Below are 26,748 nucleotides of genomic sequence, written 5' to 3'. Positions count from 1 at the left end.
CGATTGCCATGGACCATGGCAGGGTGATATTTTACAGTTTACAATTTTTTTGTATTGGATGATCGCAACTTTCTGTAGATGTTTTCTCGCACGGGCTAGGCAGCCAAGACAAGAAAGGCCCAGTAGCTCGCACGGGTCTGCCTGGCCCGGCCTGGTTCGCTAGCCTCGGGGCTTGACGTAGAGCCGTGTCGAGTTTGTATCCGCGTACAACAACCGTTGTGATCGACTCGCGTGTCGAGTTGGCTAGCCTCGGGGCTTTTCTGCAATATAAACGCGGGACGTACGCTGGCAAACAAGGCGACGCAACTCGATCGAAACAAGTCCTTGGTACGTAGCCATGGAGTACTTGCCAAAGACAAGCAGCATGGCATCGTCGCCGGAGGGGGCAGCGGTGGTGGACGCGTACAAGAAGGCGCTCGCCACGGCGGCCACGGTGAGCGCGTACGCCATGCTGGCACGCAGCATGGCGCGGGAGCTCCTGCCCGACGAGCTGCGCGCCGCGGTGCGCTGGGGCGCCGCGTTCGTGCGCTCCCGCTACAGCGCCCCTAAGAAGGAGCGTCACACCATTGTCATCCGGCGCGTGCTCGGCGGCCTCGGCCTCGGCGGCGGGTACAACGAGAACGACCTGTTCGACGCGGCGCTCACGTACCTGGCCACCAAGATCAACCCGCAGAGCATGAGCCGGCTCTGCCTCGCGCGCACCCGCAACAAGGAGCCCGGCGGGAGCGCCAGCTGGAGCACGCTCCTGAGCATGGAGAACGGGGGTTCCACCACCGACACCTTCCAAGGCGTTGAGTTCCGGTGGACGTCCATCGAGAGCGGCGGCAACGGCGGCAAGAGTAGGGCCCAGGAATCCCTGGAGCTCAGCTTCGACGCGGAGCACACGGAGACGGCGCTCCACAAGTACGTGCCCTTCATCATGTCCAAGGCGGAGGAGCTGCGGCTGCGAGACCGCGCGCTCAAGATCTTCCTGAACGAGAGCTCGAGCTGGAGAGGCATCAACCACCACCACCCGGCCACCTTCGACACGCTCGCCATGGAACCGTCCATGAAGCAGGCCGTGATGGACGACCTCGACCGCTTCCTCAAGCGCAAGGAGTACTACCGGCGGATCGGCAAGGCGTGGAAGCGCGGCTATCTCCTCTACGGCCCGCCCGGGACCGGCAAGTCCAGCCTGGTGGCCGCCATGGCCAACTACCTCCGGTTCAACCTCTACGACCTTGACCTCTCCGGGGTCTACGACAACTCGTGCCTGCAGAGGCTGCTCATGGACATGCCCAACAAGTCCATCCTCATCATCGAGGACATTGACTGCAGCTTCGACACCATGTCCAGGGAAAAAGACGGCAAGCTACGCCAGGCGACCGACACCGACACCGACACCGACGAGGACGGCGACGAGTACGACGACGTCGGAGCAAGAGGATACTTCCGGAGCCGTGAGCGCAACAAGATGACACTCTCGGGCCTGCTCAACGTCATCGACGGCCTGTGGTCAACGACCGGCGAGGAGCGCGTCATCGTCTTCACCACCAACTACAAGGACCGCCTTGACCGGGCGCTGCTACGCCCGGGGCGCATGGACATGCACGTCTACATGGGACACTGTGGCTGGGAGGCCTTCAGGACGCTGGCCCGGAACTACCACCTCCTCGACGACCATGCTCTCTTCCCGGAGATTCAAGAACTGCTTGCGGCGGTGGAGGTTACACCGGCGGAGGTGTCCGAGATGCTGCTTCGGAGCGAGGACGTCGACGTTGCGCTGCGTGTGCTTATGGAATTCATCAAAGCAAGGAGAAGCAAAATAAACGACAAGCAGAACGACGGCGTCACGGGATAGCTGCAGAGACGGCTAGTTGCCTGTGTGTGTTGCAACCGGTCTCATACATAATAATTTTAGCGGTTCAATATCAATCGTGTCAGTACACCCACTATATATGTTTGTAGATTTTGGTAAGGTTTGATTTTAGTCTAGATAGGAAAAGACAATGAAACTTTTGCTTTAGTTGAGGTTTGATAAGATTTGATTTGATTTGATTTGATTTGGATATGAATAGAGGAAGACATGAAAAGTTTTGATTATTTGTTGAGCTTTTGATAAAAATTTATTTAATTTAATTGATTTCATACATGACGTGATATTGGGTGGAGGGACGAAACCAAACCAAACTAGAAGAACGCCCGTGTGTTGCCACACCCAATATATTTTTCATTAGAGGGTTAGTTTTATGGTCGGCAATGGGAGAGACAAGTTTTGGCTGGCTACATGGTTCAACTAGGCGGCACTCACTCCGACGGAGGCCAGGGAGCGTTTGGTTACTGTGTCTACCCGATGGGAGATGGTAGCACAGGATATTTTCAACCGGTTTGGATGGCGGTCATGTAATAGGATATGCATGTAGTGCTCCTATATTTTTATGCCAGCCGGTTGTGGCTTTTCTTTTGATGTTTTGCTCTTCGTGAGCCTTTGTTTACTACTGTGTGCGAGACTTGGAGACTTATGTTGAATCTTTTGCTTATTAATAATATTGATCGTATGCATCATTCTGATGCAGAGACTGGAGCGAATCCCCTTTTTGAAAAAAAAAACTAGGCGGCACTCTACACCAAATACCATGAGCTCTTGTGTTAGGGCATGAACAATGGTCGACAAGGTAGTCTTATCTTAGATCTTGCATGTAATTTAGAGATGACAAAAAAACATGTCTACAATGGGTCATCTCTTAGCCTGATCTTCAATAACTAGTAATTCCTAAAAACATGGTGAGACATATTGAGCTAAGAGATCATCTCTTGCCTTCTCTTAATTAAGAGAAGACAAGCCTTCTCTTATGATTTCTCTTTCCTCCACCTCATCATTTATCCTACGTGCCATTGCTAAGATAGCACCATTGTACATGCCCTTAGCCGCCCGCCCGGATATCTTCGAGCAAGAGGCTCTAACGAGCTAGACAAGGTTTGCTTCGATCTTGAAACATCCGGTAATTTCTTGGTCAAATCCTTATATAATCTTCTAGTCAATGTCCACCTCATTCAACATACCAAATAATTGTTGATGATGCCCGTTCCATTAAAAATCACATCTTTCGGTGGCAAGATGGAATTGTATTAGGGAGAGCTTCGCCCCGCAAAAAAAAAGTATTAGGGAGAGCTTCGAGCGCTCTTTGAAACCATTCTGACTTTGAAGAAGCCATCCATCTGCTCATGGGGTTATTCGGGCAATAATTTATAATCTCTTGAAGGGTTATTCGGGCAATAATTTATAATCTCTTTGAAGAAGCCATCCATCTGCTCATGGGGTTATTCGGGCAATAATTTATAATCTCTTGAAGGGTGTTCGCAACCCTTTGTGGGCTTTATGAAGTAGTCATAAAGGCATGCACAATGATGGCATATGGATACAGATGTCCCATGACAAAACGTAGCTTCATGCATCTATATTGATTTTTTTCTTCCCAATGCTACAGTTGAGAGTCTCTCGAGACAGTTCCTTCCCGGCCCAATCCCGGATCCTCTCCGCCGGCAGCGCTCGTCGGAGAAGTGATGGGGAGGTGATCGGCGTGTTCTTGTACATAGTAGTTGTAGGTTCAGTTTCCGTTCTGGTGTGTTGGGCGTGATGCCTAGGATTGACGATATGCCGATGAGGAGCGCGCCGCCTGTGCGTATGAGCAGCACATGGTGGCTAGCGGCGATGCTGTGGTTGGTGGCAGTGGCGTGATGCTACTTGCTGCTGCGTGATTCATCATCGGCGCATCCTCCAATAAGCTCGGTTGCTGCCATGATTTGGAGAAGGATTCATCCCCTTTCCTCTGTTGCTTCAAGCTGCCATGGAGGTGGATGGAGCGATGGTGATGCTAGAGGATCTGGTTTTTGCAGGTGGGTTCGGAGCATATTAGCAGCGGCAGATCAGGTGGAGCTACGGCACCCGCTGGCAGCCGGTGTTCCACACCATGTCGTTGCCCCTTCTGGCCGAATGACGGCCGTGTATTTCCTCCCAGCCAAAGAGCGATAGGGGAGGCAGCAATAATCCTACACTCACGGGCATACAACGGAGTTTTATGGAGGCCTTAGTACTAATTAACCTCTCCGCCCCCTGATTTTCAGGGAGGGTGGGATCCTTCCTTCTCCTTAATCCCAATCAAACGATGCCACATGTGACAGTCCGTGAAACTTGTAAAAATCCGTCCGTGTGTCTAGCAAAGCCCGGGGAGGCAGATGCATCTTCTATCTAGAGTTCGAAGCGGTTCTAAGCTGCTGCGATGGTCTTGTCGCCCCAAGTGGCGCGTCCCCGGCAACGGCGAGTCTACATCCAGGAAGAAGATGTTGTGGACCGGATTGCAATTTTTAGTTCTAGTTTAGGGTCCTTCTTGTCAAAATCAAGGGCTTAGGTGTTATTTTCCTTTTATGTGAGTCCTTGTGTGGGCTTTGTGTTGTAACCGCTGAAGTTTTAATGAAGATCTAGGTCCTTCGTGGTCTTTCCTGTTAAAAAAAAAGACTCCCACTACACATGCATCCCTACCTCCACTTCAACTTTTTCAGCTTTATGCACCGTGTCGTGGTACTAAGTCTGACAGTAAGAGTAGGGGTTATGTATGAGGAGGCAAGGCCCTAGCTACGGCGAGGTTGTACACACGAGCTTACGAGTTCAGGCCCCTCTCGGAGGAGGTAAAAGCTCTATGTCTCGGTGCCCTGAGGCGGTTGACTGGAATATGGGTGTGTGTTACAGGGGGTGGGAACCCTTGTCCCAGAGGAGGGGATGGCTTATATAGAGTGCGCCAGGACCCCGGCCGTCCCCCGTTACAGGGTTCAATGTACATTAAGATAGGGCTTTATTGGTAACGCCAGCTATAAAGTGCTATTAATGATCTTTAAGACTACGGAGTGAACGCCTATCCGTTGCCATCCTGAGTGACTCTAGGTCTTCTGTACTCCGAGTGATTCCTTGTATGGTCGAATGACTTCATCTTGGTCGAGTGAAATTTGGGGTATCCGAGTGGGGTAACTGATCGAGTGGATTGCATTCCATGGTTACTTCAGTCGGTGTCTCTTGCTATACTTTGAATGTCCTTGATTTTAGGATAGTGACCTTGGGTAGGGTGTATAGGTCAGGCCTATGACCCTACCCTAGGTCCATGGCATCGTCACACCAGACTATATTTTTTCTCCCAAGCACCCGGCTCTTGCCGAGGATCTCGCTACACCATACGAACCTACTTTTTCTGATACCCGGTCCTACATGGCCTGCGGGACATCTCCTAGGGCTATGCATTGGCCATGCCCTAACAAGCTTTCTATCGAAGGCTTTATTCCTCGTCATACCGCTGACTACATCTTCAAATGGTCCACCTTGTTTTAGCCGTGACTACATCTGAGAAAAAGGAAGGACAGGGAGGTGGCACGAGCGACGCCGAAAGAACTATAGCCATCCATGCCAACAATGAACAAGTTTATAGTGCATTGTGTGTCTTATTTATCAGTGAATGTGCTTACGTAGTTCAGGGCTTTATTAATGGTCCCTCTTATCTGGCGAATGTTCACCAAGAAAGGTGGCATTTGAGAACGTTTTCATGGTATTTTTAGTTCCGTGTGGGATGCGAGTTTCTTCAGAGCGACATGACATTTTCTGAGATGAAGTTTCAAAACTGCCATCTTCCCAAAAAATGCCATGCTATATCGCTCTGAAGAAACCGTCACATCACATATAACTAAAATGCCATCAAAATCAGTCGAAATGCTACCCATTCCGGGGACGTTCGCTAGCTACCATTTCCGTTATTAATTCGAAAAGTCAGACGCTTGTTGTCTTTTGCAGTTTCTGACCCGAGAGAGACTTGGAGACGGGGAAGGTGGCTAGGTTAGTACTTGAACCGTTGATCTCCAATCCGACCACCCATATCTCGATCCCAATCCCCCGATCCATCCCTCTCCTTCCGATGCGGCGAAACCGAGCAAAGCCGGTCGTCGCCAGCGCCGCAGGCCTCCCGCCAGATATGCTATCCAGCATCCACGGCCGGCTGAACCTCCTCGACCGCCTGGCCTTCACCGCGGCCTTCCGCACCTCTCGCGACGCGTTCAGGCCGGAGGCGCCGTGTCTCGTCCTGCCCGGCGACGCCCCGGAGCTCTTCTCCCTCGCCAACCGCCGCGCCACAGCCATGCGCGCCCCGGATCCCGGCCACGCCGTTCTGGGATCCTCCTCCTCCTGCGGGTGGCTAGTCACCGCCGACGACTGGGCCCGGCTTCGCCTCGTCAACCCGTTCATGGGCGAGCGGCGCGCGCTCCCGGCCATCGACACCATCCCCTGCCTCGACGTCCACTACGGGCGCAGCCACTTCACCTTCGACGTGATGTGGTTCCTCAGGGGGCCGCCGCCATACCCCCACGGCACCATGACGTTGAGAGCCGATCAGATGCGACACTCACTCTACCACAAGGTCGTCCTCTCCGACACCGCCTCCATCGCCATGCTAATCACGGTGCCGCGGTATGGTGCCGTGGCGGGGGCTGGTGCGTGGCGGCTCGCGCTACCGCGCGATGGCGTTGAGCCCGTCGCCACGGGGGAGGCCGACACGTGGAGGCTGCCGCGCTGCTCGTTAAACGGCGTCGAGGATGCCGTCTACCACAATGGCAGGTTCTACTCAATCACATACTCCGGCGAAGTGGAGGCATGAGAGGAGCGTGATGCCGATGCCCCGGGCGTGTTCACGAGTGCGGCGGTCGCGCCGAGCCTGCTGTTGCCAGCCCACCCGGACCACCGCGAGTACTTGGTGGCGGCACCAGGTGGGCCGCTGATGGTCGTGCTTAGGGCTGGACGTACCGAGCGGGCTTTTTGGCCCGCTCGCGGACCGCGCTGGACCGGACCGATCGGTCCTGGCCCGCTGGAAAATATGGCCGGTCCGAGCCATGAATTTCGGCCCGAAAATCGACCGGTCCGGTCCGGTCTTAGCTCGGTTTGGACCGTTGGACCGAAACAAACTTGGCTGTTTCTCAATCAAGCAGCCCTCCGGCGACGTGAACCAGCGATGGGGTCTGAATCCGGCATGGTCAACACGAGGCAGTTCACATTCGAGCAGCTGGACGCGGCGATGAGGCAGTTCGACGATGGCGGTGAGAAGTCCGTCGACATGGCGCGCGACAATGGCGGCCGTCCCTTTCCTTTCATTCAACGTAATATTAGCGTAAAAGGATGAGGTTTCTCTGCCGTTTCCCTTTCCATTCATCCAGCGTAGGAGAAACAGAAAGAACGTGAAAGACGGGATCGATCTGATACGGTCGTCTCCCTTTCCTTTCATTAACGGCTTCTGCGTCCACTACGCCCACGACTAGGACTCAGCTCCACGTTAGGTCTGATCCACAAATCATGGAGGACTAGCACACCCAAATTTGTGCGCTCATGCACGTGCTACCTTATTTGCATGCGGCTAAGAAAATGCTAAGAAAGAACAACAAAGACGTGCACAAGATAAGCTAACAAGATCCGGCACCGGACACATAGCCCGCGTCGTTGGCTTTCTCCCAGAGGACCTCAGTGTGCGCGCGTGCGTTGCTGCTAGTGCACCAGCACTTCGCCGGCCACGCGCTAGAGGACTCCGACGCGCGCATTGCTGCTGCCACCGGTGTGCTGTTTGTGGCCGCGACGGCTTGCTCCCGTGCCTTCCGGCGTCCATGGTCGCCGCGCAGAAGATCACGACCACCACATCCACATCCTGACGCCTCCGCCATGGTCACCACATCCGTCTCTTGCCGTCGTTGCCGACGCCATGGTCACCGCAACCTCTCCATGGCCGGTCCTCTCGGTCCTCTCTGTCCGGCTCGGGCTTCGTCACCGCCGGTCCGGTCCCGGCAAACAGGACCGTGAGGCTGGTCGGTCCGGTCCGGCTCGGTCCGCCGGCGGCCGGTCCAACTGGCGGCTCGGTCAAGGCCCGGACCGGCCCGGACCGTGTCCACCTTCGTGCTCAAGGAGTTCGAGGAGAGTTGGGGTACACGGACCTACTACTTCATGGTGCAGGTCCTCAACGCCGGCAAGGAAGGGTGGAAAGAGACAGAGGACATTGGCGAAGCCACGCTGTTCGTCGGGGGCGAAGGGTTGCCTCTGCGTGTCCACGAGGAAGCACCCAGAGCTCAGTGCCGGCTGCATCTACTACACCAAGGATGATCCGTGGGCGTACAAGGATGCCAGCGAGCAGTACTACAATGCCGTCGGGGTGTTCAGCCTCAAGGATGGCAGCCTGGAGAAGGTGGAGGGCCTTGGGCGGCACCGGAGCTGGCCGCCGCCGGAGTGGTTCACGCCTTGCATCCCATGATAACGAGTATTTAACAAAAAACTACCACATTTCGTGGAACCGTGCCTATAAACGACCACTTTATAAATTTATGCCGAAAATTACCACTTTTTAACTAATCTTTAACAAAAAAACTACCATATCGGGAAATTGCCCGATTCGTCTCTTCTAAACGCCTTTCTGACAGGATGGGCCCACCTGCAGCATCAATCTTCTTCTTTCTTCTCCTCCTCCTCTCTCTGGCATTTTCTCAAACACTTCGTACGCACTCCGCGCTCTTCTCCATTGCGACGCCCCGGCGAAGCACCTCTCCGGCGCTGGTCTCCCCGTCGATGGCGTACACGAGGTGCAAAGGCAGTGGCGTCGGTCGGCAGGGCCGAGCGGGGGGTGGCGAGGCCTTGGCACGATGGTGGTCGCCATGGTCGAGGCGAGCAGGCGGCTCGGCTAGGAGGGAGGGCGGCGCAGGTGTGGGGCTTGCCGGCCGACGGGCACTAGTGCAGAACCGGCCTTTAGTGCCGGTTCGTAACGGCCTTTAGTGCCGGTTTGCCAACCGACACTAAAGAGTGGGGACTAAAGCCCCCCCCCCCCTTTAGTACCGGTTCGTCATGAACCGGCGCTAAAGTGACACCACGTGGCACGAGCCAGACCCGTGTGCGCGTAGGACATTAGTACCGGTTGGTAACACCAACCGGTACTAAAATGTTTGGGGGGGGGTTGCTTTATTTTCCATTCAATTTTTTTGTTTGCTGGTATTTTCACATACTACAAATTGTACACGTTATGCATATATATAAATAGATTTTCTCGTACGTAGAACCGCATATATATATATATATATATATATATATCATCGAATGTCTCACAACCAACACCATTAATTATTCACACATATAGTTATATATACATATACAATTTCTCCTACATATGTTGCCTTTGGTGCCTCCGGAGCACGATGACAAGTGGTTCATGGGGGCGGTAGCGGGTAATAGTATTCTCCTTTGGGATCTATGACCTGGTTGAGCAAAAATCCGGCTATTTCTTGAAGTGCTAGTATGCGGTCCGATGGTAGGAGCTTATCCCGCACCGATCTGAACTGTTAAGAGGGAGATCAATATGCATGTGTGTTAGTTGTGTGACTAGATATCGATAATGGTGTGAATAGTGTTCTGACAAACGTTACCCAGTCCTGTCTTATCAGATTCTGCTCCTTTCGCACGTCATCATGCGAATGTTCTCGCAAACATAGAATGCACACAGATTATTCCCGCGCCTTGCTTCAGGGCCTTTACGAGGAATGGAATTGAATCAGATAATGATTCATCAAGCATGATAATTAATTTAATGATATTGAAACAAGAATTTAAAGAGATGTAGCTAGCTAGTACTACTTAATTACTTACCCTTTGGTCGATGCCAAAAAACAACTTTTGCCCACTTGCCTGGAGTCACCTTGATGAACTTTGCCCATGCCCTGCCCGCCGGCAAAGAAAATTAATAAAGGGGTTATTAAATAGTTCATATCAGGAAATGACGAACTAATAATAGGCCGAGATATAGTTAATAATGATTGAAATTACCTGTTGACTATCCCCTTCACGATGGTGTAGTCTTATCTTCTTTAGTTAGTGAGTCCAGTAATTCAACTTTTCCTTCCTCAACTTTAATGTCTAACAAGACCCAGTGCCAACTGCATGCGCACACACTTTGCATGTCTTAATTAAGCGGGCATGTGCATAGAATTAATCAACTACCGTAAACCGTATACATTTAATTATTAACATCTAGTAGCTAGTAAGCAAAAACAGAATTTGTAGTACAAGACAGTGTTGAAGGAAATATGCCCTAGAGGCAATAATAAAGTTTATTATATCTATTTCATGATAAATGTTATTATTCATGCTAGAATTGTTATTAAGTATTAACCGGAAACATAATACATGTGTGGATACATAGACAAACAGAGTGTCACTAGTATGCCTCTACTTGACTAGCTCGTTAATTAAAGATGGTTATGTTTCCTAACCATAGACATGAGTTGTCATTTGATTAACGGGATCACATCATTAGGAGAATGATGTGTTTGACTTGACCCATTCCGTTAGCTTAGCACTTGATCGTTTAGTATGTTGCTATTGCTTTCTTCATGACTTATACATGTTCCTATGACTATGAGATTATGCAACTCCCGTTTACCGGAGGAACACTTTGTGTGCTACCAAACGTCACAACGTAACTGGGTGATTATAAAGGTGCTCTACAGGTGTCTCCAAAGGTACTTGTTGGGTTGGCGTATTTTGAGATTAGGATTTGTCACTCCGAATGTCGGAGAGGTATCTCTGGGCCCTCTCGGTAATGCACATCACTTAAGCCTTGCAAGCATTGCAACTAATGAGTTAGTTGCGAGATGATGTATTACGGAACGAGTAAACAGACTTGCCGGTAACGAGATTGAACTAGGTATTGGATACCGACGATCGAATCTCGGGCAAGTAACATACCGATGACAAAGGGAACAACGTATGTTGTTATGCGGTCTGACCGATAAAGATCTTTGTAGAATATGTAGGAACCACTATGGGCATCCAGGTCCCGCTATTGGTTATTGACCGGAGACGTGTCTCAGTCATGTCTACATTGTTCTTGAACCGTAGGGTCCGCACGCTTAAAGTTACGATGACAGTTTCTTTATAAGTTTATGTATTTTGATGTACCGAAGGTTGTTCGGAGATCCGGATGTGATCACGGACATGACGAGGAGTCTCGAAATGGTCGAGACATAAAGATCGATATATTGGAAGCCTATATTTGGACATCGGAATCGTTCCGGGTGAAACCGGCATTTTACCGGAGTACCGGGGGGTTACCGGAACCCCCCGGGGGGTTATTGGGCCTACATGGCCTTGAGGGAGAAGAGAGAAGGAGGCAGCAGGTGGCCGCGCGCCCCTCCCCTTCCTAGTCCGAATAGGACAAGGGAAGGGGGCGGCGCCCCCCCTTTCCTTCCCCTCTTCCTCCTCTTTTCACCCTTCTCCTTCTCCAACTAGGAAAGAAAGGGAGTCCTACTCCCGGTGGGAGTAGGACTCCCCCCTGGCGCGCCCCTCCTTGGCCGGCCGCCCCCTCCCCTTGGCTCCTTTATATACGGGGGCAGGGGCGCACCCTAGAACACACAAGTTGATCTTCGTGATCGTTCCTTAGCCGTGTGCGGTGCCCCCCTCCACGATATTACACCTCAGTCATATTGTAGCGGTGCTTAGGCGAAGCCCTGCGACCGTTGAACATCAAGATCGTCACCACGCCGTCGTGCTGACGGAACTCCTCCCCGAAGCTTTGATGGATCGGAGCCCGGGGTGTGTCATCGAGCTGTACGTGTGTCAAGAACTCGGAGGTGCCGGAGTAACGGTGCTTGGATCGGTTGGACCGGGAAGACGTACGACTACTTCCTCTATGTTGCGTCAACGCTTCCGCTTTGGTCTACGAGGGTACGTAGACAACACTCTCCCCTCTCGTTGCTATGCATCACCATGATCTTGCGTGTGCGTAGGAATTTTTTTGAAATTACTACGTTCCCCAACAGTGGCATCCGAGCCTAGGTTTTATGGTTTGATGTTATATGCACGAGTAGAACACAAGTGAGTTGTGGGCGATATAACTCATACTGCTTACCAGCATGTCATACTTTGGTTCGGCGGTATTGTTGGATGAAGCGGCCCGGACCGACATTACGCGTACGCTTACGCGAGACTGGTTCTACCGTCGTGCTTTGCACACAGGTGGCTGGCGGGTGTCAGTTTCTCCAACTTTAGTTGAACCGAGTGTGGCTACGCCCGGTCCTTGCGAAGGTTAAAACAGCACCAACTTGACAAACTATCGTTGTGGTTTTGATGCGTAGGTGAGATTGGTTCTTGCTTTAGCCCGTAGCAGCCACGTAAAACTTGCAACAACAAAGTAGAGGACGTCTAACTTGTTTTTGCAGGGCATGTTGTGATGTGATATGGTCAAGACATGATGTTAAATTTTATTGTATGAGATGATCATGTTTTGTAACCGAGTTATCGGCAACTGGCAAGATCCATATGGTTGTCGCTTTATTGTATGCAATGCAATCGCCCTGTAATGCTTTACTTTATCACTAAGCGGTAGCGATAGTCGTAGAAGCATAAGGTTGGCGAGATGACAACGATGCTACGATGGAGATCAAGGTGTCGCGCCGGTGACGATGGTGATCATGACGGTGCTTCGGAGATGGAGATCACAAGCACAAGATGATGATGGCCATATCATATCACTTATATTGATTGCATGTGATGTTTATCTTTTATGCATCTTATCTTGCTTTGATTGATGGTAGCATTTTAAGATGATCTCTCACTAAATTATCAAGAAGTGTTCTCCCTGAGTATGCACCGTTGCCAAATTCGTTGTGCCCAGACACCACGTGATGATCGGGTGTGATAAGCTCTACGTCCATCTACAACGGGTGCAAGCCAGTTTTGCACATGCAGAATACTCGGGTTAAACTTGACGAGCCTAGCATATGCAGATATGGCCTCGGAACACGGAGACCGAAAGGTCGAGCGTGAATCATATAGTAGATATGATCAACATGAGATGTGCACCATTGAAAACTAATCCATTTCACGTGATGATCGGTTATGGTTTAGTTGAATTTGGATCACGTGATCACTTAGAGGATTAGAGGGATGTCTATCTAAGTGGGAGTTCTTAAGTAATATGATTAATTGAACTTAAATTTATCATGAACTTAGTACCTGATAGTATCTTGCTTGTCTATGTTGATTGTAGATAGATGGCCCGTGCTGTTGTTCCGTTGAATTTTAATGCGTTCCTTGAGAAAGCAAAGTTGAAAGATGATGGTAGCAACTACGCGGACTGGGTCCGTAACTTGAGGATTATCCTCATTGCTGCATAGAAAAGTTACGTCCTGGAAGCACCGCTGGGTGCCAGGCCTGCTGCTGATGCAACTGACGACGTTAAAAACGTCTGGCAGAGCAAAGCTGATGACTACTCGATAGTTCAATGTGCCATGCTTTACGGCTTAGAACCGGGACTTCAACGACGTTTTGAACGTCATCGAGCATATGAGATGTTCCAGGAGTTGAAGTTAATATTCCAGAAGAATGCCCGGATTGAGAGATATGAAGTCTCCAATAAGTTCTATAGCTGCAAGATGGAGGAGAATAGTTCTGTCAGTGAGCATAAACTCAAGATGTCTGGGTATTGTAATCACTTGATTCAACTGGGAGTTACTCTTCCGGATGATAGCGTCATTGACAGAATTCTCCAATCACTTCCACCAAGCTACAAGAGCTTCGTGATGAACTATAATATGCAAGGGATGGATAAGACAATTCCCGAGCTCTTCGCAATGCTAAAGGCTGCGGAGGTAGAAATCAAGAAGGAGCATCAAGTGTTGATGGTCAACAAGACCACTAGTTTCAAGAAAAAGGGCAAAGGGAACAAGAAGGGGAACTTCAAGAAGAACAGCAAGCAAGTCGCTGCTCAAGAGAAGAAACCCAAGTTTGGACCTAAGCCTGAAACTGAGTGCTTCTACTGCAAGCAGACTGGTCACTGGAAGCGGAACTGCCCCAAGTATTTGGCGGATAAGAAGGATGGCAAGGTGAACAAAGGTATATGTGATATACATGTTATTGATGTGTACCTTACTAGAGCTCGCAGTAGCACCTGGGTATTTGATAATGGTTCTGTTGCTAATATTTGCAACTCGAAACAAGGACTACGGATTAAGCGAACTCTAGCAAAGAACGAGGTGACGATGCGCGTGGGAAATGGTTCCAAAGTCGATGTGATCGCGGTCGGCACGCTACCTCTACATCTACCTTCGGGATTAGTATTAGACCTAAATAATTGTTATTTGGTGCCAGCGTTGAGCATGAACATTATATCTGGATCTTGTTTGATGCGAGACGGTTATTCATTTAAATCAGAGAATAATGGTTGTTCTATTTATATGAGTAATATCTTTTATGGTCATGCACCCTTGAAGAGTGGTCTATTTTTGATGAATCTCGATAGTAGTGATACACATATTCATAATGTTGAAGCCAAAAGATGCAGAGTTGATAATGATAGTGCAACTTATTTGTGGCATTGCCGTTTAGGTCATATCGGTGTAAAGCGCATGAAGAAACTCCATACTGATGGACTTTTGGAACCACTTGATTATGAATAACTTGGTACTTGCAAACCGTGCCTCATGGGCAAGATGACTAAAACGCCATTCTCCGGTACTATGGAGAGAGCAACAGATTTGTTGGAAATCATACATACAGATATATGTGGTCCGATGAATGTTGAGGCTCGTGGCGGATATCGTTATTTTCTCACCTTCACAGATGATTTAAGCAGATATGGGTATATCTACTTAATGAAGCATAAGTCTGAAACATTTGAAAAGTTCAAAGAATTTCAGAGTGAAGTTGAAAATCATCGTAATAAGAAAATAAAGTTTATACGATCTGATCGTGGAGGAGAATATTTGAGTTACGAGTTTGGTCTACACTTGAAATAATGCGGAATAGTTTCGCAACTCACGCCACCCGGAACACCACAGCGTAATGGTGTGTCCGAGCGTCGTAATCGTACTTTACTTGATATGGTGCGATCTATGATGTCTCTTACTGATTTACCGCTATCATTTTGGGGTTATGCTTTAGAGACGGCCACATTCACATTAAATAGGGCACCATCAAAATCCGTTGAGACGACACCATATGAACTATGGTTTGGCAAGAAACCAAAGTTGTCGTTTCTTAAAGTTTAGGGCTGCGATGCTTATGTGAAAAAGCTTCAACCTGATAAGCTCGAACCCAAATCAGAGAAATGTGTCTTCATAGGATACCCAAAAGAGACAGTTGGGTACACCTTCTATCACAGATCCGAAGGCAAGACATTCGTTGCTAAGAATGGATCCTTTCTAGAGAAGGAGTTTCTCTCGAAAGAAGTGAGTGGGAGGAAAGTAGAACTTGATGAGGTAACTGTACCTGCTCCCTTGTTGGAAAATAGTACATCACAGGAACCGGTTTCTGTGACGTCAAAACCAACTAGTGAGGAAGTTGATGATGATGATCATAGAACTTCAGATCAAGTTACTACAGAACCTCGTAGGTCAAACAGAGTAAGATCCGCACCTGAGTGGTACGGTAATCCTATTCTGGAAGTCATGCTACTAGATCATGATGAACCTACGAACTATGAAGAAGCGATGGTGAGCCCAGATTCCGCAAAATGGCTTGAAGCCATGAAATCTGAGATGGGATCCATGTATGAGAACAAAGTATGGATCTTCAAGCCATGAAATCTGAGATGGTCGGCAAGCAATTGAGAATAAATGGATCTTCAAGAAGAAGACTGACGCTGACGGTAATGTTACTGTCTACAAAGCTCGACTTGTTGAAAAAAAAATCGAAAAGTTCAAGGGATTGACTACGATGAGACCTTCTCACCCGTAGCGATGCTTAAGTCTGTCCAAATCATGTTAGCAATTGCTAAAGGAAATATGCCCTAGAGGCAATAATAAAGTTATTATTTATTTCCTTATTTCATGATAAATGTTTATTATTCATGCTAGAATTGTATTAACCGGAAACATAATACATGTGTGAATACATAGACAAACAGAGTGTCACTAGTATGCCTCTACTTGACTAGCTCGTTAATTAAAGATGGTTATGTTTCCTAACCATAGACATGAGTTGTCATTTGATTAACGGGATCACATCATTAGGAGAATGATGTGATTGACTTGACCCATTCCGTTAGCTTAGCACTTGATCGTTTAGTATGTTGCTATTGCTTTCTTCATGACTTATACATGTTCCTATGACTATGAGATTATGCAACTCCCGTTTACCGGAGGAACACTTTGTGTGTTACCAAACGTCACAACATAACTGGGTGATTATAAAGGTGCTCTACAGGTGTCTCCAAAGGTACTTGTTGGGTTGGCGTATTTTGAGATTAGGATTTGTCACTCCGAATGTCGGAGAGGTATCTCTGGGCCCTCTCGGTAATGCACATCACTTAAGCCTTGCAAGCATTGCAACTAATGAGTTAGTTGCGAGATGATGTATTACGGAATGAGTAAAGAGACTTGCCGGTAACGAGATTGAACTAGGTATTGGATACCGACGATCGAATCTCGGGCAAGTAACATACCGATGACAAAGGGAACAACGTATGTTGTTATGCGGTCTGACCGATAAAGATCTTCGTAGAATATGTAGGAACCAATATGGGCATCCAGGTCCCGCTATTGGTTATTGACCGGAGACGTGTCTCGGTCATGTCTACATTGTTCTTGAACCGTAGGGTCCGCACGCTTAAAGTTACGATGACCGTTTCTTTATAAGTTTATGTATTTTGATGTACCGAAGGTTGTTCGGAGATCCGGATGTGATCACGGACATGACGAGGAGTCTCGAAATGGTCGAGACATAAAGATTGATATATTGGAAGCCTATATTTGGACATCGGAATCGTTCCGGGTGAAACCGGCATTTTACCGGAGTACCGGGGGGTTACCGGAACCCCCCGGGGGGTTATTGGGCCTACATGGGCCTTGAGGGAGAAGAGAGAAGGAGGCAGGAGGTGGCCACGCGCCCCTCCCCTTCCTAGTCCGAATAGGACAAGGGAAGGGGGCGGCGCCCCCCCTTTCCTTCCCCTCTTCCTCCTCTTTTCACCCTTCTCCTTCTCCAACTAGGAAAGAAAGGGAGTCCTACTCCCCTCCTTGGCCGGCCGCCCCCTCCCCTTGGCTCCTTTATATACGGGGGCAGGGGCGCACCCTAGAACACACAAGTTTATCTTCGTGATCGTTCCTTAGCCGTGTGCGGTGCCCCCCTCCACGATATTACACCTCAGTCATATTGTAGCGGTGCTTAGGCGAAGCCCTGCGACCGTTGAACATCAAGATCGTCACCACGCCGTCGTGCTGACAGAACTCCTCCCCGAAGCTTTGCTGGATCGGAGCCCGGGGTGCGTCATCGAGCTGTACGTGTGTCAAGAACTCGGAGGTGCCGGAGTAACGGTGCTTGGATCGGTTGGACCGGGAAGACGTACGACTACTTCCTCTACGTTGCGTCAACGCTTCCGCTTCGGTCTCCGAGGGTACGTAGACAACATTCTCCCCTCTCGTTGTTATGCATCACCATGATCTTGCGTGTGCGTAGGAAATTTTTTGAAATTACTACGTTCCCCAACAATGGTATCAGAGCCTAGGTTTTATGTGTTGATGTTATATGCACGAGTAGAACACAAGTGAGTTGTGGGCGATACAAGTCATACTGCTTACCAGCATGTCATACTTTGGTTCGGCGGTATTGTTGGATGAAGCGGCCCGGACCGACATTACGCGTACGCTTACGCGAGACTGGTTCCACCGACGTGCTTTGCACACAGGTGGCTGGCGGGTGTCAGTTTCTCCAACTTTAGTTGAACCGAGTGTGGCTACGCCCGGTCCTTGTGAAGGTTAAAACAGCACTAACTTGACGAACTATCGTTGTGGTTTTGATGCGTAGGTAAGAACGGTTCTTGCTAAGCCCGTAGCAGCCACGTAAAACTTGCAACAACAAAGTAGAGGACGTCTAACTTATTTTTGTAGGGCATGTTGTGATATGGTCAAGACGTGATGAGATATAAGTTGTTGTATGAGATGATCATGTTTTGTTGAAGTTATCGGCAACTGGCAGAAGCCTTATGATTGTCTCTTTATTGCATAAGATGCAAGCACCAAATAATTGCTTTACTTTATCGCTATGCGATAGCAATAGTTGGAAGAGCAATAGTTTGCGAGACAACCATGTGACGACACATTGATATAGATCAAGATGATGGGGATCATGGTGTCATGCCGGTGATGATGGAGATCATGACAATGCTTTGGAGATGGAGATCAAAGGCACAAGATGATGATGGCCATATCATGTCACATATTTTTGATTGCATATGATGTTTACCTTTTATACATCTTATCTTGCTTTGATTGACGGTAGCATTTTAAGATGATCTCTCACTAAATTATCAAGAAGTGTTCTCCCTAAGTATGCACCGTTGCCAAAGTTCGTCGTGCCCAGACACCACGTGATGATCGGGTGTGATAAGCTCTACGTCCATCTACAACGGGTGCAAGCCAGTTTTGCACACGCGGAATACTCAGATTAAACTTGACGAGCCTAGCATATGCAGATATGGCCTCGGAGCACGGAGACCGAAAGGTCGAGCGTGAATCATATAGTAGATATGATCAACATAGTGATGTTCACCATTGAAAACTACTCCATCTCACGTGATGATCGGTTATGGTTTAGTTGATTTGGATCACGTGATCACTTAGATGACTAGAGAGATGTCTGTCTAAGTGGGAGTTCTTAAGTAATATGATTAATTGAACTTAAATTTATCATGAACTTAGTCCTGGTAGTATTTTGCAAATTATGTTGTAAGATCAATAGCTTGCGTTGCTGCTTTCATATGTTTATTTTGATATGTTCCTAGAGAAAATTGTGTTGAAAAATGTTAGTAGCAATGATGCGGATTGGATCCGCGATCTGAGGTTTATCCTCATTACTGCACAGAAGAATTATGTCCTTAATGCACTGCTAGGTGACAGACCTATTGCAGGAGCAAATGCAGACATTATGAACGTTTGGCTAGCTCAATATGATGAGTACTTGATAGTTTTGTGCACCATGCTTTATGGCTTAGAATCGGGACTTCAAAGATGTTTTGAACATCATGGACCATATGAGATGTTCCAGGAATTGAAGTTAATATTTCAAGCGAATAGCCGAGTTGAGAGATATGAAGTCTCCAACAAGTTCTATAGCTAAAAGATGGAGGAGAATCGCTCAACTAGTGAGCATGTGCTCAGATTGTCTGGATACTTCAATCGCTTGAATCAAGTGGGAGTTAATCTTCCAGATAAGATAGTGATTGATAGAATTCTCTAGTCACCATCACTAAGTTACTAGAACTTCGAGATGGACTATAGCATGCAAGGGATGACGAAAACGATTCCCGAGCTCTTCGTGATGTTGAAATCAATGAAGGTAGAAATCAAGAAAGAGCATCAAGTGTTGATGATTGACAAGACCACTAGTTTCAAGAAAAGGGCAAAGGGAAAGAAAGGGAAACTTCAAGTAGAATGGCAAACAAGTTGCCACTCCCGTGAAGAAGACCAAAGCTGGACCAAAGCCTGAAACTGAGTGCTTACACTGCAAAGGAAATGGTCACTAGAAGCGGAAATGCCCTGAATATTTGGTGGATAAGAAGGATGGCAAAGTGAACAAGGGTATATTTGATATACAGGTTATTGATGTGTGCTTTACTAGTGTTTATAGTAGCCCCTGAGTATTTGATACTTGTTCGGTTGCTAAGATTAGTAACTCGAAACATGAGTTACAGAATAAACAAAGACTAGTTGAAGGGGAAGTGACGATGAGTGTTGGAAGTAGTTCCAAGATTGATATGATCATCATCGCACACTCCCTATACTTTCGGGATTAGTGTTAAACCTAAATAAATGTTATTTGGCGTTTGCGTTGAGCATGAATATGATTTGATCATGTTTATTGCAATACGGTTATTCATTTAAAATCAGAGAATAATTGTTGTTCTATTTAAATGAATAAAACCTTCAATGGTCATACACTCAACGAAAATAGTTTGTTGGCTCTCGATCGTAGTGATGCACATATTCATAATATTGATGCCAAAAGATGCAAAGTTAATAATGATAGTGCAACTTATTTGTGGCACTGCCGTTTTGGTCATATCGGTGTAAAGCGCATGAAGAAACTCCATAAAGATGGATTTTCGGAATCACTTGGTTATGAATCATTTGATGCTTACAAACCGTGCCTTTTGTGCAAGATGACTAAAACTCCGTTCTCCGGAACAATGGAACAAGCTACTGACTTATTGAAAATAATACATACCGATGTATGTGATCCAATGAGTGTTGATGCTCGTGGCAAGTATCATTATTTTCTGACCTTCACAAGATTATTTGAGCAGATATGGGTATATCTACTTGATGAAACATAAGTCTGAAATAGTTGAAAGGTTCAAAGAATTTCAGAGTGAAGTGGAAAAATCATCGTAACAAGAAAATAAAGTTTCTGCGATCTGATCGCGGAGACAAATATTTGAGTTACGAGTTTGGTCTTCAATTAAAACAATGTGGAATAGTTTCACAGCTCACGCCACCTGGAACACCACAATGTTATGGTGTGTCCAAACATCATAACCGCACTTTATTGGATATAGTGCGATCTATGATGTCTCTTACTGATTTACCACTATTGTTTTTGGGTTATGCATTAGAGACAGTTGCATTCACGTTACAAGGGCACCATCTAAATCCGTTGAGACGACACCATATGAACTGCGGTTTAGCAAGAAACCCAAGTTGTCGTTTCTTAAAGTTTGGGGCTGCGATGCTTATGTGAAAAAGTTTCATCCTGATAAGCTCGAACCCAAATCGGAGAAGTGCGTCTTCATAGAATACCCAAAGGAAATTGTTGGGTACACCTTCTATCACAAATCCGAAAGCAAGATATTCGTTGCTAAAAATGGATCCTTTCTAGAGAAGGAGTTTCTCTCGAAAGAAGTGAGTGGGAGGAAAGTAGAACTTGATGAGGTAACAGTACCAGCTCCCTTATTGGAAAGTAGTTCATCACAGAAATCGGTTCCTGTGACACCTACACCAATTAGTGAGGAAGTTAATGATGATGATCATGAAACTTCAGATCAAGTTGTTACTGAACTTCGTAGATCAACCAGAGTAAGATCCGCACCAGAGTGGTACGGTAATCCTATTCTGGAAGTCATGTTACTAGACCATGATGAACCTACGAACTATGAGGAAGCGATGATGAGCCCAGATTCTGCGAAATGGCTTGAGGCCATAAAATCTGAGATATGATCCATGTATGAGAACAATGTATGGACTTTGATTGACTTGCTCGATGATCAGAAAACCATGTTAATTAAATGGATTTTTAAGAGGAAGACGGACGCTGATAGTATTGTTACTATCTACAAAGCTAGAATTGTCGCAAAAGGTTTTCGACAAGTTCAAAGTGTTGACTACGATGAGAGTTTCTCACTCGTATCTATACTTAAGTCTGTCCGAATCATGTTAGCAATTGCCGCATTTTATGAAATCTAGCAAATGGATAAACAAGACTGCATTCCTTAATGGATTTATTAAAGAAGAGTTGTATATGATGCAACCAGAAGGTTTTGTCAATCCTAAAGGTACTAACAAAATGTGCATGCTCCAGCGATCCATCTATGGACTGGTGCAAGCATCTCGGAGTTGGAATATACGCTTTGATGATTTGATCAAAGCATATAGTTTTGTACAGACTTACGGTGAAGCCTGTATTTACAAGAAAGTGAGTGGGAGCACTACAGCATTTCTGATAAGTATATGTGAATGACATATTGTTGATCGGAAATAATGTAGAATTATTCTGCAAAGCATAAAGGAGTGTTTGAAAGGAGTTCTTTAAAATAAAGACCTCAGTAAAGCTACTTACATATTGAGCATCAAGATCTATTGAGATAGATCAAGACGCTTGATAAGATTTTCAATGAGTATATACCTTGACAAGATTTTGAAGTAGTTCAAAATGGAACAGTCAAAGAAGGAGTTCTTGCCTGTGTGGCAAGGTGTGAAGTTGAGTAAGACTCAAGACCCGACCATAGCAGAAAATAGAAAGAGAATGAAAAGTCATTCCCTATGCCTCAGTCATAGGTTCTATAAAGTATGCTATGCTGTGAACCAGACCTATTGTATACTCTGCCCTGGTTTGGCAAAGAGAGTACAATAGTGATCTAGGAGTAGATCACTGGACATTGGTCAAAATTATCCTTAGTGGAATAAGGATATGTTTCTCGATTATGGAGGTGACAAAAAGGTTCGTCGTAAAGGGTTACGTCGATACAAGTTTTGGCACTGATCCAGATGACTCTAAGTCTTAATCTGGATACATATTCAAAGTGGGAGCAATTAGCTAGAGTAGCTCCGTGCAGAGCATTATAGACATAGAATATTTGCAAAATACATACGGCTCTGAATGTGACAGACCCGTTGACTAAACTTCTCTCACAAGCAAAACATGATCATGCCTTAGTACTCTTTGGGTGTTAATCACATAGCGATGTGAACTAGATTATTGACTCTAGTAAACCCTTTGGGTGTTGATCACATGACGATGTGAACTATGGGTGTTAATCACATGGTGATGTGAACTATTGGTGTTAAATCACATGGTGATGTGAACTAGATTATTGACTCTAGTGCAAGTGGGAGTGAAGGAAATATGCCCTAGAGGCAATAATAAAGTTATTATTTATTTCCTTATTTCATGATAAATGTTTATTATTCATGCTAGAATTGTATTAACTGGAAACATAATACATGTGTGAATACATAGACAAACAGAGTGTCACTAGTATGCCTCTACTTGACTAGCTCGTTGAATCAAAGATGGTTATGTTTCCTAACCATAGACATGAGTTGTCATTTGATTAACGGGATCACATCATTAGGAGAATGATGTGATTGACTTGACCCATTCCGTTAGCTTAGCACTTGATCGTTTAGTATGTTGCTATTGCTTTCTTCATGACTTATACATGTTCCTATGACTATGAGATTATGCAACTCCCGTTTACCTGCGGTCCGATGGTAGGAGCTTATCCCGCACCGATCTGAACTGTTAAGAGGGAGATCAATATGCATGTGTGTTAGTTGTGTGACTAGATATCGATAATGGTGTGAATAGTGTTCTGACAAACGTACCCAGTCCTGTCTATCAGATCTGCTCCTTTCGCACGTCATCATGCGAATGTTCTCGCAAACATAGAATGCACACAGATTATTCCCCGGCGCCTGCTTCAGGGCCTTTACGAGAATGGAATTGAATCAGATAATGATTCATCAAGCATGATAATTAATTAATGATATTGAAACAAGAATTAAAGAGATGGTAGCTAGCTAGTACTACTTAATTACTTACCTTTGGTCGATGCCAAAACAACTTTTTTGCCCACTTGCCTGGAGTCACCTTGATGAACTTTGCCCATGCCCTGCCCGCCGGCAAAGAAAATTAATAAAGGGGTTATTAAATAGTTCATATCAGGAAATGACGAACTAATAATAGGCCGAGATATAGTTAATAATGATTGAAATTACCTGTTGACTATCCCCTTCACGATGGTGAAGTCTTTATCTTCTTTAGTTAGTGAGTCCAGTAATTCAACTTTTCCTTCCTCAACTTTAATGTCTAACAAGACCCAGTGCCAACTGCATGCGCACACCTTTGCATGTCTTAATTAAGCGGGCATGTGCATAGAATTAATCAACTACCGTAAACCGTATACATTTAATTATTAACATCTAGCTAGCTAGTAAGCAAAAACAGAATTTGTAGTACAAGACAGTGTTGAAGGAAATATGCCCTAGAGGCAATAATAAAGTTATTATTTATTTCCTTATTTCATGATAAATGTTTATTATTCATGCTAGAATTGTATTAACTGGAAACATAATACATGTGTGAATACATAGACAAACAGAGTGTCACTAGTATGCCTCTACTTGACTAGCTCGTTAATTAAAGATGGTTATGTTTCCTAACCATAGACATGAGTTGTCATTTGATTAACGGGATCACATCATTAGGAGAATGATGTGATTGACTTGACCCATTCCGTTAGCTTAGCACTTGATCGTTTAGTATGTTGCTATTGCTTTCTTCATGACTTATACATGTTCCTATGACTATGAGATTATGCAACTCCCGTTTACCGGAGGAACACTTTGTGTGCTACCAAATGTCACAACGTAACTGGGTGATTATAAAGGTGCTCTACAGGTGTCTCCAAAGGTACTTGTTGGGTTGGCGTATTTTGAGATTAGGATTTGTCACTCCGAATGTCGGAGAGGTATCTCTGGGCCCTCTCGGTAATGCACATCACTTAAGCCTTGCAAGCATTGCAACTAATGAGTTAGTTGCGAGATGATGTATTACGGAACGAGTAAAGAGACTTGCCGGTAACGAGATTGAACTAGGTATTGGATACCGACGATCGAATCTCGGGCAAGTAACATACCGATGACAAAGGGAACAACGTATGTTGTTATGCGGTCTGACCGATAAAGATCTTCGTAGAATATGTAGGAACCAATATGGGCATCCAGGTCCCGCTATTGTTTATTGACCGGAGACGTGTCTCGGTCATGTCTACATTGTTCTCGAACCGTAGGGTCCGCACGCTTAAAGTTACGATGAAAGTTTCTTTATGAGTTTATGTATTTTGATGTACCAAAGGTTGTTCGGAGTTCCGGATGTGATCACGGACATGATGAGGAGTCTTGAAATGGTCGAGACATAAAGATCGATATATTGGAAGCCTATATTTGGACATCGGAATCGTTCCGGGTGAAATCGGCATTTTACCGAAGTACCGGGGGGTTACCGGAACCCCCCGGGGGGTTATTGGGCCTACATGGGCCTTGAGGGAGAAGAGAGAAGGAGGCAGGACGTGGCCGCGCGCCCCTCCCCTTCCTAGTCCAAATAGGACAAGGGAAGGGGGCGGCGCCCCCCCTTTCCTTCCCCTCTTCCTCCTCTTTCCCCCCTTCGCCTTCTCCAACTAGGAAAGAAAGGGAGTCCTACTCCCGGTGGGAGTAGGACTCCCCCCTGGCGCGCCCCTCCTTGGCCGACCGCCCCCTCCCCTTGGCTCCTTTATATACGGGGGGCAGGGGGCACCCTAGGACACACAAGTTGATCTTCGTGATCGTTCCTTAGCCGTGTGCGGTGCCCCCCTCCATGATATTACACCTCGGTCATATTGTAGCGGTGCTTAGGCGAAGCCCTGCGACGGTTGAACATCAAGATCGTCACCACGCCGTCGTGCTGACGGAACTCCTCCCCGAAGCTTTGCTGGATCAGAGCCCGGGGTGCGTCATCGAGCTGTACGTGTGTCAAGAACTCGGAGGTGCCGGAGTAACGGTGCTTGGATCGGTTGGACCGGGAAGACGTACGACTACTTCCTCTACGTTGCGTCAACGCTTCCGCTTCGGTCTACGAGGGTACGTAGACAACACTCTCCCCTCTCGTTGCTATGCATCACCATGATCTTGCGTGTGTGTAGGAAATTTTTTGAAATTACTACGTTCCCCAACAATTGCCGCATTTTATGATTATGAAATTTGGCAAATGGATGTAAAAACTGCATTCCTGAATGGGTTTCTGGAGGAAGAGTTGTATATGATGCAACCAGAAGGTTTTATCGATCCAAAGGGAGCTAACAAAGTGTGCAAGCTCCAGCGATCCATTTATGGACGGGTGCAAGCCTCTCGGAGTTGGAATAAATGCTTTGATAGTGTGATCAAAGCATTTGGGTTTATACAGACTTTTGGAGAAGCCTGTATTTACAAGAAAGTGAGTGGGAGCTCTGTAGCATTTCTAATATTATATGTGGATGACATATTATTGATTGGAAATGATATAGAATTTCTGGATAGCATAAAGGGATACTTGAATAAAAGTTTTTCAATGAAAGACCTCGGTGAAGCTGCTTACATATTGGGCATTAAGATCTATAGAGATAGATCAAGACGCTTAATTGGACTTTCACAAAACACATACCTTGACAAAGTTTTGAAGAAGTTCAAAATGGATCAAGCAAAGAAAGGGTTCTTGCCTGTATTGCAAGGTGTGAAGTTGAGTAAGACTCAATGCCCGACCACTGCAGAAGATAGAGAGAAAATGAAAGATGTTCCCTATGCTTCAGCCATAGGCTCTATCATGTATGCAATGCTGTGTACCAGACCTGATGTGTGCCTTGCTATAAGCTTAGCAGGGAGGTACCAAAGTAATCCAGGAGTGGATCACTGGACAGCGGTCAAGAACATCCTGAAGTACCTAAAAAGGACTAAGGATATGTTTCTCGTATATGGAGGTGACAAAGAGCTCATCGTAAATGGTTACGTTGATGCAAGCTTTGACACTGATCCGGACGATTCTAAATTGCAAACCGGATACGTGTTTACATTAAACGGTGGAGCTGTCAGTTGGTGCAGTTCTAAACAAAGCGTCGTGGCGGGATCTACGTGTGAAGCGGAATACATAGCTGCTTCGGAAGCAGCCAATGAAGGAGTCTGGATGAAGGAGTTCATATCCGATCTAGGTGTCATACCTAGTGCATCGGGTCCAATGAAAATCTTTTGTGACAATAGTGGAGCGATTGCCTTAGCGAAGGAATCCAGATTTCACAAGAGAACCAAGCACATCAAGAGACGCTTCAATTCCATCCGGGATCTAGTCCAGGTGGGAGACATAGAGATTTGCAAGATACATACGGATCTGAATGTTGCAGACCCATTGACTAAGCCTCTTCCACGAGCAAAACATGATCAGCA

General features: G+C 46.6%; 1 protein-coding gene across 1 annotated transcript; it reads left to right on the top strand.

Annotated features, from left to right (window-relative positions):
- The first annotated feature begins 319 nt into the window (after window positions 1-319).
- Window positions 320-2,054, top strand: LOC125554448 (AAA-ATPase At3g50940-like). The gene has a single exon (XM_048718005.1). It carries the CDS (start codon window positions 338-340, stop codon window positions 1,838-1,840), a length of 1,503 nt encoding a protein of 500 aa, XP_048573962.1. The 5' UTR covers window positions 320-337; the 3' UTR covers window positions 1,841-2,054.
- The last annotated feature ends 24,694 nt before the right edge of the window (window positions 2,055-26,748 follow it).

This window comes from Triticum urartu, chromosome 4 (assembly GCF_003073215.2).
Source record: "Triticum urartu cultivar G1812 chromosome 4, Tu2.1, whole genome shotgun sequence".
Lineage (NCBI taxonomy): Eukaryota > Viridiplantae > Streptophyta > Magnoliopsida > Poales > Poaceae > Triticum > Triticum urartu.
The sequence above is the reverse complement of the archived record's forward strand: the minus strand, read 5'-3'. Positions and strand labels throughout refer to the sequence as shown.